Source organism: Macaca nemestrina, chromosome 1 (genome assembly GCF_043159975.1).
Source record: "Macaca nemestrina isolate mMacNem1 chromosome 1, mMacNem.hap1, whole genome shotgun sequence".
NCBI lineage: Eukaryota > Metazoa > Chordata > Mammalia > Primates > Cercopithecidae > Macaca > Macaca nemestrina.
In genome coordinates this window covers 232,240,336-232,251,805 of record NC_092125.1, presented here as the reverse complement: position 1 = coordinate 232,251,805, position 11,470 = coordinate 232,240,336, and the positions used below count along the sequence as shown (strand labels likewise).

The 11,470-nt window shown below is 49.3% G+C and overlaps 1 protein-coding gene across 2 annotated transcripts in view; it reads right to left on the bottom strand.

Annotated features, from left to right (window-relative positions):
- Positions 1–1,343: 1,343 nt before the first annotated feature.
- Positions 1,344–11,470, bottom strand: part of LOC105496719 (G protein subunit beta 1) — a 114,221-nt gene continuing 104,094 nt past the window's right edge. The window contains exons 8-12 of one of the 2 annotated variants that reach the window (XM_011767292.2): positions 9,307–9,373; positions 6,471–6,672; positions 5,120–5,336; positions 3,378–3,493; positions 1,344–3,109 (exon numbers count right to left, since the gene is read on the bottom strand). In XM_011767292.2, coding sequence (XP_011765594.1) covers positions 3,387–3,493; positions 5,120–5,336; positions 6,471–6,672; positions 9,307–9,373 — 593 coding nt within the window. In that variant the 3' untranslated portion in view covers positions 1,344–3,109; positions 3,378–3,386. The remainder of the gene's footprint in view (positions 3,110–3,377; positions 3,494–5,119; positions 5,337–6,470; positions 6,673–9,306; positions 9,374–11,470) is intronic. The other variant, XM_071067907.1, reaches the window with a different exon arrangement.

Here is an 11,470-nt window from a genome sequence, read left to right as displayed (position 1 = left end):
TGTATTTTTTTAGTAGAGACGGGGTTTCACCGTGTCAGCCAGGATGGTCTCGATCTCCTGACCTCGTGATCCGCCCGTCTCGGCCTCCCAAAGTGCTGGGACTACAGGCTTGAGCCACCGCGCCCGGCCCAAAGTTACCTTTTTATAACCTTACCAATTATTTAAGATCTTTTTTTTTTTTTTTCCTTTGAGATGCATTCTCCCTGTCACCCAGGCTGGAGCACAGTGGTGTGATCTCGGCTCACTGCAACCTCCACCTCCCAAGTTCAAGCGATTTTCCTGCGTCAGACCCCCGAGGTAGCTGGGACTACAGGTGCACGCCACTACGCCCGGCTAATTTTTTGTATTTTCAGTAGATGGGGGTTTCACTGTTTGGTCAGGCTGGTCTCGAACTCCCGACCTCATGATCTGCCCACCTCAATCTCCCAAAGTGCTGGGATTACAGGCATGAGCAACCACGTCCAGCTTTTTTTTTTTTTTTTTTTTTTTTAAATAAAATAGTGATGAGGTCTTGCCACATTGCCCAGGCTGGTCCTGACCTGCTGAGCTCAAGCGATCTGCCCGCCTCAGCCTCCCAAAGTGCTGTGATTACAGGCGAGAGCCACCACATACGCCTATTTAAGATTTTTTTTTTTTCCAGACGTAACTTTGCTTTTGTTGCCCAGGCTGGCGTGCAATGGTGTGATCTCGGCTCACCGCAACCTCTGCCTCCTGGGTTCAAGTGATTCTCCTGCTCAGCCTCCCAAGGAGCTGGGATTATAGGCGTGTGCCACCAGGTCCAGCTAATTTTGTATTGCCTATTTAAGATTTTAAAAAATCACCAGTTTGGAAAGCAGGGAAGTGGATGGTTCCAGAACCTAGGAGCAGCTATTTGGGACACGTGCAGCCGTGGTTTTCCACTCTACCGTGGTCAGTGTTCTTATTTTTTCTTACGAGATGCAGTTTTGATTCAGACCAAGAGGAACACTCGGTTCAGTCCCAAGGAAAGCGAGTCTCTGGAGTCACATCCTCAGACATTCTGAGGGAGGGAAACGGCAGAGGAGAAAGGCAAGGCAGCCGCCTGTGAAGACTCCCACGGTGCTGTGGGCAAGGCCTATGCACGGGGAGGGGTCTGGGGGATGGCAGGTGGACCTCCCTGCTCCGCTGGCCTGTGAGGTGGAGCTTCCCAGGAACCCCTCCGAGGAGCCAATGCACCAGTCATGGATTCTGTGACGTGCTGGTGGCCAAGGCACTGCCTGGCATGACCACACCTATCAGACCTTACAGCAGCAGGGTAAGCCTAGGGAGGTGGGCGTGTCGTAAACTGAAAATGGACCCGTAAATAATCACCACACCAAAGTCCCTCATGTCAAACTGCTTTATTACATCTTAAATAACAGTACAGTTTAATATAGTATCTATCTTGCATCCAGCTTCCTTGCAGTACACTGACTTTAAAATTAAATACAAAAGGTGGAAAGGGGTAAGGGTGCAGAGAGCTCTACAGAGTTGTTGGACGGAAAGAGAAAGAAGGGGTTTCATTTGTATTCTCTTTGCCAGATCCAGGCCTACCGCAAGGTCACAGCACAGTTTTGTATAGAATGTTGCAGAAAACAGGATGGAGAAGCCACTACTGCTGCTATGAAGGAGTGCGGGGGGCGGGGCGGGGGGGGGGGTCCCACAGAACCTGCTTTTCAAACGCTGCTGCTGAACACTGGCCTTGAAATGAACACCAGGACAATCTGTGTGATGGGAATGAGCCGCCTCAGAGGTGGAGGCCCTGAAGAATCCATAAGGGAGGGCAGGCTCTTCCCTCCCCCTCCCTCCCTCCCTCCCTCCCTCCCCACCCTCAGAATCCAACAGCAGTCGTTTGCAACAGAACTTTTTTTTTCAAAGAAATAAAGAAAACAGTGACTTATCCCGCTACCCAAGTGTGTAGAGCCGCGCGCTGTACTGCTTCCGATATGTGCCACAGAGCAGCAACGAGAAGTGGACAGAGCCGCAATGGTTACAACTGTAAGAGGTTATTTCTTAAAGAAAAAGAACACCTAAGGACTGAGTCCTATATGCACTTTTGAGCATTTCTACAGCATGCGATTCTAAGAGTAAACCCACCCAATATGGCAAACAATCAAAATTTTTAAAATTTAACTTAGAAAGTCTGAGATCATTATTTTCAAAACATTGATTTGTACATTGTTTCATACACAAATAATTGACTGACTATCCAAGCACAGGACAGGCATCTCTCTTGAAAACAGAGGTTCCTCCTAGTTGGGGGTGGGGTAGTGTTAGGCTATTATAAACTTCCCTCCAACTTCACAAGGAAACCCAAAGTGAGATTAAAAACTCAACTGAGAAGATAGACAGGATGGGTCAGGAGGAACATGGTGCTGGATCTGAGCTCACTTTTCAGCAAAGGTGAAGGATTCTCTGATCACGCATTCGAGACCGTCCCCACATGTGCTTGGCCCCATGGCTTCTGAACATGTTCTTTTCTATGCCATGTTTGTGTGCAACAATGATCTGTGACACTAGACAGAAAATTAAAAATCAGGGACTGAATTTACATCACTGACAACGCCAGAGAGGCTGCCCTAGACTCTCTGGTTTTGATTAACTGTTGAACACAAAGGAATATATTTTAAAAAGGAAATATGAATGCTTCCAAAATCTTGCTACAAACATGACTGAAATTTGGACACGATGACCAGATGAACAAAGCCCTCAGCGTGTTTTGCGTGAATGCCACAAAACAGGGTCACTGGTCTAAAATTCAAATAAACTAGTGGAAAGGTGTGTCTGTCTCACAATTACACTCAAGTTTACCTTCTGGTTAACATTTTTATTATATATTTCCTTTTAAAATTCATTCAAGACAAAAAAGAAAACAAAGACGATGGCCCCGGAAGGAATGCACAATTTGTTTTAGTTTTACAGCACAGAGATCCTTCTCTTACTGGGAATTGTGCTCTTGGTTTCAGCAATAAGTGAAGGAAAAAAGATCTTGCCCTTTTGAAGTTCTGAGGGGAGGTGTAGGGTGTCCACGTTAGTACGGTTGGATAGGATATGCTCTCATGGTAACGCGTCCAAGTTGGAATGGTCTTCCAGTCTCCATGGCATCCACATGCTGTTTTAAACAGAGTTTAAAGAAATGTGAAAAGAGGCAGAGAATCTAAGTGCAGACGCATAGTCAGGTCACTGCTCTTCCCACCACTGCATGAGTGTCTGCGGCTGAGGGCATGTGACTTCAGATTTCTGTAAACGTTTCCCACAACACAATTCCAAATCAGTGCTACATCAACATTTATCTAGAAACCGTTAATGACAACTTCACACGTTCTATGAGAAACACGCACAGTTCTCCTCAGAGAAGGACATTTGGGCTGCTGCATTACCTACTGGCGTTAGTTCCAGATCTTGAGGAAGCTATCCCAGGACCCTGTCGCCACAGCCATGCCATCATCAGTCACGCCCAGGCAGCTGACGCGGTTGTCATGCCCAGCCAAGACACCTGGAAGCAAACAACAGCAGAATCACAGAGGTATCGATCTCACCTGTGACCTGTGTGCCATGTTGTGACGAGGGCGGATGGTGAGCCCCTCGTGGGACAAGACCCAGAGTCTCCCACAGCCAGGAAGGGAGGGAAAGTTGTGTCCACGTGGGAATTAAACTGCAGCATACGGCCAGCCTTATTAAAATTCAAAGGCACGCACACACACACAATCAATAAATCCAGAACCCCCGGCACTGACTTCTCAGCACTCACAAAACTCAAAAAATAAGCAAAGGCCACAATCAAAAAAATCAAAACCATCATCACGTTCGGTGGCTCAGGCCTGCAATCCCAGCACCTTGGAAGGCCAAGGCGGGCAGATCACGAGGTAAGGAGTTTGAGACCAGCCTGGCCAATATGGTGAAACCCCGTTTGTACTAAAAATACAAAAATTAGTAGGACGTGGTGGTGCGGGCCTATAGTCCCAGCTACTCGGGAGGCTGGGGTAGGAGAATCATTTGAACCCGGGAGGCAGAGGTTGCAATGAGTTGAGATCGTGCCAGTGCTCTCCAGCCTGGGCGACAGAGCGAGACTCCATCTCAAAAAAAAAAAAAAAAAGAAAAATCAAAACCACCCCAATCTCAAAGCAACTGTAACACAGAAGCTTAGAGGCATGAGCTGTTTTTCCTTCGTCTGTGATCCCTAGAGCCCAGCACAAGGCACAGAACACAGGAGTAGCGATGGTGGCTGAGACCACTGGCACTGTCACTGTCACATGGTGAGGGGGGCCTTCTGTCAACACTCAATAACCTTCGATTGGATCATCACCAGCCAGAAGCTCCACTTCCTCCCAGGGGGATCTGAAGGCCCATTTCAGCCACCCTCCCCCACCTCCTGCAGACACCACACAGCTGAGCATAGGGGCCAGTGTGTGCTCTGCCAAGGCTTGGGCTGGCTTCCACCGCCTTTCAACAGCACTATGACTGTGGGACTTGGCCGGAAATGGCTCCACTTTGGTCCCCCCAGGCTGGGGAGAAAAACAAGGGTGTTTAACCAGGACATGAGAATGGCACCCATCTGGAAGCAGGAAGCCCCGGTAAGGGCCAAGACCTGGAGCCATGCTCCCTTCTTCTGTCCTCCCAGGTACTGAGACGAATGAATCTAAGAGTCTGTAAGTGTCAACAGTTCTCAAATTGAAATGCCCAAATGTCCACTTTTAGTAAGGAAGCCTCATCTTTTGTACATCTAGTGTTTTAATACACCTGGCAATAACATGCTTGCCTTTGATATGTTAACTGTAACAGCACCCAGAGGTGTCCCTGCATGGCGCTCCGCTCCCCTGATGCAGAGTTCAGAGGGGAAAACATGGGACTGGGCCCTGGAGCCTGCACAGCTGACCCTCTCCTGCCCACTGACCCTCCCCAAAGCCCTCCCCCGCACATGTGGGAAGATCTGCTGGTGCTCTTCGGAGTCCACTTGCCTGGAGGGCCAGAGCTGGGCCATCAGTTTGCGACTATCACTCCTGCTATACCATGCCACAGTCCCACTGATACTAAACACTGCAGCTTATCAACAACTCTGTGTCTGCCCTAAAGATGCCACATAAATGTCCAGGAGACACAGAAAAGCCCCCCGGTCACGTACCTGCCCGGTCGGCTTTGAGTGCGTCCCAGACGTTGCAGTTAAAGTCGTCGTACCCAGCGAGGAGGAGGCGCCCACTCTTGGAGAAGGAGACAGAGGTGATCCCACAGATGATGTTGTCGTGGGAGTAAGTCATGAGCTCCTGGTCGGCACGAAGGTCAAACAGCCTGCAGGTGGCATCGTCTGAGCCAGTGGCAAATGCATTGCCATTTGGAAAGAACTGGAAAGAGAAAGCAAATCAAGACATCATGTTAACACTCAGAAAGAAATATTGGGCATATGGACTGCTCAATGGTAGGGCTGCAGAGAACACAGCAAAGACCAGCAAGACTGTGCTCTGGTAAGAACAGAGGGATGGGCCGGGCACGGTGGCTCACGCCTGTAATCCCAGCACTTTGGGAGGCTGAGGTGGGTGGATCACCTGAGGTTGGGAGTTTGAGAGCAGCCTGACCAACATGGAGAAAACCCGCTCTACTAAAAATATAAAATTGGCTAGGACTGGTGGCGTGCACCTGTAATCCCAGCTACTCGAGAGGCTGAGGCAGGAGAATCGCTTGAAACCGGGAGGTGGTAGAGGTTGCAGTGAGCCGAGACTGTGCCATCGCACTCCAGCCTGGGCAACAACAGCAAAACTCTGTCTCAAAAAAAAAAAAAAAAAAAAGGCAGGGGAGGTTTCCCAGGAACTACAGGGGATTGGGATGGAAGGGGATTTGCACTGGGGAAGCACATAAACACTGTGATCTTGGACACTGTGATTACTGTCCCCAAAGAGTAGAATTTATTTCAAAGGAATAGTGAGAAAGGAGTCATCACTGACAGGTGTGCATGCTGCTGTAGCTGCCAGACATCAGGGCTAATCTCATGGAGGAAGGAGCCAAGTGGGCTGAGCAGGGCAGTGGTCAGGACTGCAGCAGAGCTCTATCCAACCAACAGATACATCCTTCCACGGCTCCTCACAAGGCCAGGGGCTGGAAACACTGCCTAGCCATCTGCGTGCTAAAGAGGAGAGCAGGTTTCCTGGTTAGCTGTGCCCCTGACCAGTAAGGCTCTGTAACCGGTAACTGGTGGCCTGAGTTACCTTACTGTCTCTCCCCTCCAGGATCCCAACCGCTGCTCAGCTGTACAGGTGGGAACGGGGACTGGCACATAACAGACACCCTGTGAATATCTATAAGACAAGCGGTCAACATAGAGACGTTTCCCACGGGGAGTTTTCTGTATCCCCATCTGCAGACGAGGTTGTATAAGGATCAGAAAGGAGAACATCTAATCCAGAAAAGTTTAAAATTTAGCAATCTGAACGGCTAGCAGAGACAGCAGAGGCCCCGACCCCCACACCTTCACCCAGACTCACGCAAATGGCATTGATGTCAGACTCATGGCCGGTGAAGGTCTGCCGGCACATGCCTTCTCGCACATCCCAGAGTTTGGCTGAAGCATCACAAGCACCAGAGACAAACAGTCTGGTATCAGGAGCAAGAGAAAGGCTCATGACATCTCCAGTGTGTCCGGTAAACGTGGTCGTCTGCTGGCCGGTCTCGATGTCCCACAGGGCACTGGAGCAGGAGCGAATGACAAGGGGACATCAGCCTCAACTTCTCGGGTGGCTAGTCATATGACAGTCTGTCCTTCAAACCACCCAGGGCCACAGTGAGCCTCTGCACTGTTACTTTAAAAACGTAAATTGTTTAAAGACAAATTTAAATGTAATACAACTTTGGAAGGGAAACAAAGCAAAGTAAGCAAAATTATACAGAGATGAGCACACGGCCTGGGTTTCAGAATGACGGGATCACTACCTCAACTCAAATGCCAGCAAAGAGGGAGCTAGGGGCACTTTTCAAGCAGCAACACTGAGGCTGTGTCCCACTCTTCAGTCATGGATGGGCATGGAGGGGGTGGCAGGAAGCCATGGGGAGGCCCTGGATAGCGGAGGGGGATGTGACTCTACCTGTGGCTGCTCCCTCTGTGCCCTCCCCTGGCCTCCCCTCCACAGGATCTTAGAAAAGGCAGGCAGGAGAAGGCCAATGGCAGGTAAACAAATGGCTCGCAGCAATTCTGAGGTCCCCCTGCCCTTTCCTGGAATCACAAACAGGAGAGCAGCTGAGTTCTCAGTGATCACACCTGGTATTCTTTTTTTTTTTTGGCACTGAGTTTCACTCTTGTTGCCCAGGCTGGAGTGCAATGGCGCGATCTTGGCTCACTGCAACCTCCGCTTCCCGGGTTCAAGCGATTCTCCTGCCTCAGCCTCCCAAGTAGCTGGGATTACAGGCATGCGCCACCCATGCCTGGCTAATTTTTTTAAAATATTTTTAGTAGAGGCGGGGTTTCTCCATGTTGGTCAGGTTGGTCTCGAATTCCCGACCTCAGGTGATCCAAAACCACCTCAGCCTCCCAAAGTGCTGGGATTACAGAGGTGAGCCACCGCGCCCGGCCATACCTGGTATTCTATTGTGTTTCTGCTTAACGAACTGTCAAAAGGTGAGACGCTGACAGAGCCCTGCACAGAGCAGAAGCCTGGCTTAGGTGTAAGGACAGCTCTGAAGGCCACACGCCTAAAAATGTGCTATTCTCCTGTGCCTTGACGCACGGAAGGCAACACCAGAGAGCGCTGTCCGTTCCTGTCAGCCTCAGAGGAAAGTCTGGCTGGGCCTGGCAATGCAAATCCAACCAGCCGATCTCAACAGACACCGCACAGGGAGTCTCCTCTCTAGGGCCTGAGGGACTGACTGCAGAAGGGAAGCAAGATACGTAAGAGAGTCTGAAAAAAATGATTAATGAACAGAAGCGCTTTAAAAATATCTTCTAATAAATAAAGTCTTCTCAAGATTGACAATCTAGGTGACAAATCTTTTGTAAATCTATGAAATTTATACAACGAGACACCTTATAATACCACAGATGCTTTGCTGATAAGTTGGTTAAGGGCCCATGTCTCGGTGAACCCTACCAACTGCGTGACTAGAGGTCTGTGCCCTGGCCTGGACACAGCTCCTGCCACCAAATCATGCCTCAGAAGACCAGAAAAACCCAGATGGCCAGCTAAAGTCTAAAATGACTCATAAAATAACTATCTGGACATTTAATTTAGTACTTTGATGCCACAAATGAAAAACTTCTAGTGTTTTAAGTGGGTTTCCGTTCACCTGTAAGGTGAAAACACTAAAAATGAAGTCTGATGGAATCGCTTGAATTGTGACGTCTGTTAGTTTTAGTATGTGCTCATTGTTCACAGTGACACGGTGCTATCAGAAAGGGACAATCAAAACCCACCCTGCTCCCACCTAGCATCACCTAAGGAGGTACAGACATACAGATGGGAAAAAAACAGAAGAGCGGTACTTTCAGCCTGATTGTAGTTAAAATATCTTTATTGGCCAGGTGTGGTGGCTCACTCCTGTAATCCCAGCACTTTGGGAGGCTGAGGTGGGCAGATCACGAGGTCAAGAGATCAAGACCATCCTGGCCAACATGGTGAAATCCTGTCTCTACTGAAAATACAAAAATTAACCGGACGTGGTGGCGGGCGCCTATAGTCCCAGCTACTTGGAAGGCTGAGGCAGGAGAATAGTGTGAACCCGGGAGGCAGAGGTTGCAATGAGCCGAGATCACGCCACTGCACTCCAGCCTGGAGACAGAGCAAGATTCTGTCTCAAAAAAAAAAAAAAGTTTGTATTTTAGTTCTTAGCTGCTGAAAATTAAACTTTGTAAATTTATTAAAAGTATAATGAGAGTATAATGAGGCTGGGCATGATGGCTCACGCCTGTAATGGGAGGCCGAGGTGGGCAGGTCACCTGAGGTCAGGAGTCAGGACCAGCCTGGCCAACGTGGTAAAACCTGGTCTCTACTAAAAATACAAAAATTAGTCAGGCATGGTGGCAGGCACCTGTAATCCCAGCTACTTGGGAGGATGAGGCAGGAGAATCATTTGAACCTGGCAGGTGGAGGTCACAGAGCCAAGATTGCACCATTGTACTCCAGCCTGGGTAACAAGAGCAAAACTCCGTCTCAAAAAAAAAAAAGTATAATGAATTCACACATTGCTACTATGTGTTTAAAATCTTAAGGCCACTTAAATTAAAGATGGCCTAATATTATGTCAAGAACCTTATTTCCTCCATGTTCACAGAGGAATGTGCCAGGGGTGTGGGGTTCTCAACGCACTGCCTGCCCCGGGTCAGGTACTTACCATGTGGTGTCTCCAGAGCTGGTGACGATCTGATTGTCATCCAGGAATCGGCAGCAGGACAGGTAACCTGGCAAAGAACAGGCCTAAGTGATGAGCTGAATCCAGCAGGCCTTGCATCCAGTCTCATACACAGAGAAACACACTGGCTGGGTAGAAGCTCTATGTCTAAGGTAAGACCAGCACTGTGCTGGTCTTTTGTTCTCATCTGTGCACACAGCAGGTCCACACGCACAGCCGGTGGGGGCGAGAGCCTAGCCGGGCAGGACAGCACATCCCACAGAGACCCACAGCTCCGTGACGGGGGCAGGAGCAGAAACCACACCCATGAAACACACACGTTTCATCTGCTTTACTGTTTGACACATCAAAGGCTGGGGATCCCTCGTCTGTTTACTCATTCAGGGGAAGCTGACTCCAGTGCCCAGGAGGGCAACCATCCAGACACCTGGAACACAGCCTTAACAAAGCAGACACCTCCTGCTCTCCTACAGCCCACACTCCAGCGGGGACAGAGAATGAGAATCACTGAAATAGCACATCGGAAAGGGAGTGCTAAGGGAAGGAGAGGGCAAGGTAGGGGCCTCACAAGATGGGAGCCAGGAGAGGAGGGAGGACATCCTGAAAGTAGACTCGGGGAAGAAGGATCCAAACAGAGGGCCCAGACAGGGCAGGAGGCGGTGAGGCCACAGGGTCAGGGTGGCAAGGGTAAGTGGGTCATGGAAGGGATAACGAGGGCAACAGGAAAGCGGCATGGCAGCAACACTGCAGACACGGGGGTACTCGTGAATATGTGTGGGTGGGTTTGTTTTCTTGTGGACAGTGGCTGTGACACCCACATCAGCGTGGGCACAATTCTGTGTCTCTGAGTATTCCCACCCACTCCCACTGGGAAGGAAGCGTCAGAGGCTAGACACAGCGGACATGGTGGGGACACATCAAGATGCCCCGTCCTAAACAACTTTCAAAATAAGGAAAGGCAACAACAAAAAATCAGTCTGCAGTATCCACACATGATGACTGGTCTCTACTAAAAATACAAAAATTAATCAGGCATGATGGTGGGCACCTGTAATCCCAGCTACTTGCGAGGATGAGGCAGGAGAATCATTTGAACCCCACAGTTCAAATTGTTAATGACTTCTGTTGACCATTATTTCTATTGTACATTGATCATAGTTCTGGTATTTACTGTGGAACTAAAAGCACAGGGTCAACAAACCAGTTAGTGTGTGCCCAGGGTTGCTGACGGTCTGGCCCTAATCTGAAGATTCAGGGGTTCCAGTGGCACTGGTGATTTTCAAGAGACCTGTTTAGATCTGGGTGTTTACTGAAATGCTTTGCCCCCAACTACACCCCAGGGAGTCATATGACACTGCATGAATCAGCAAACAACAAAAATAAAATGCACAAAAAGAATAAACCAAAAAAAAAAAAAAAAAAAAGAATAAACCCACTGAGGGTTTTAATGTAGAAAGTGTAAGATTACAGAGAAAACAAAGCATTTATTTAACAAACATTATTGTCACTATTTTTTTGAGACGGAGTCTTGTGCCGTTGCCAGGCTGGAGTGCAGTGGCGTGATCTCGGCTCACCGCAACCTCCGCCTCCCAGGTCAAGCGATTCTCCTGCCTCAGCCTCCCGAGTAGCTGGGACTACAGGCGCATGCCACCACACACAGCTAATTTTTGTATTTTTAGTAGAGACGGGGTTTCACCACGTTGGCTACGATGGTCTTGATCTCTTGACCTCGTGATCCACCTGCCTTGGCCTCCAAAAGTGCTGGGATTACAGGCGTGAGCCACCACGCCTGGCCAACAAACATTATTAAACTGGCTCTGACAGAAAAAAAAAATATGCATAGATGACAGAGCTCAAAACACCAACTACGTGCCTACAAAAGCACGTGTGGTCAAATACTTCCTGGAGGCCACACCACAGGGACACTAGGGACCATAAAGGTGAACCCAGCTCAGAGGAGGACAGCCCTGCATACCTGGTGCCCCGTGTAGTGCCCTGCAGCTCGCCGTCGTGCTCCCGGGTCTCCACCCGAACCCCTTCCACTGGCTTCCTGGTTCATGCTCACCCTCACTTCAGGGAAGCACCCCTACCCCGTCAGGTGCCCTTCCAGACCATGCCACTGAGCCTGGCAGCACTTAGTCTGTTT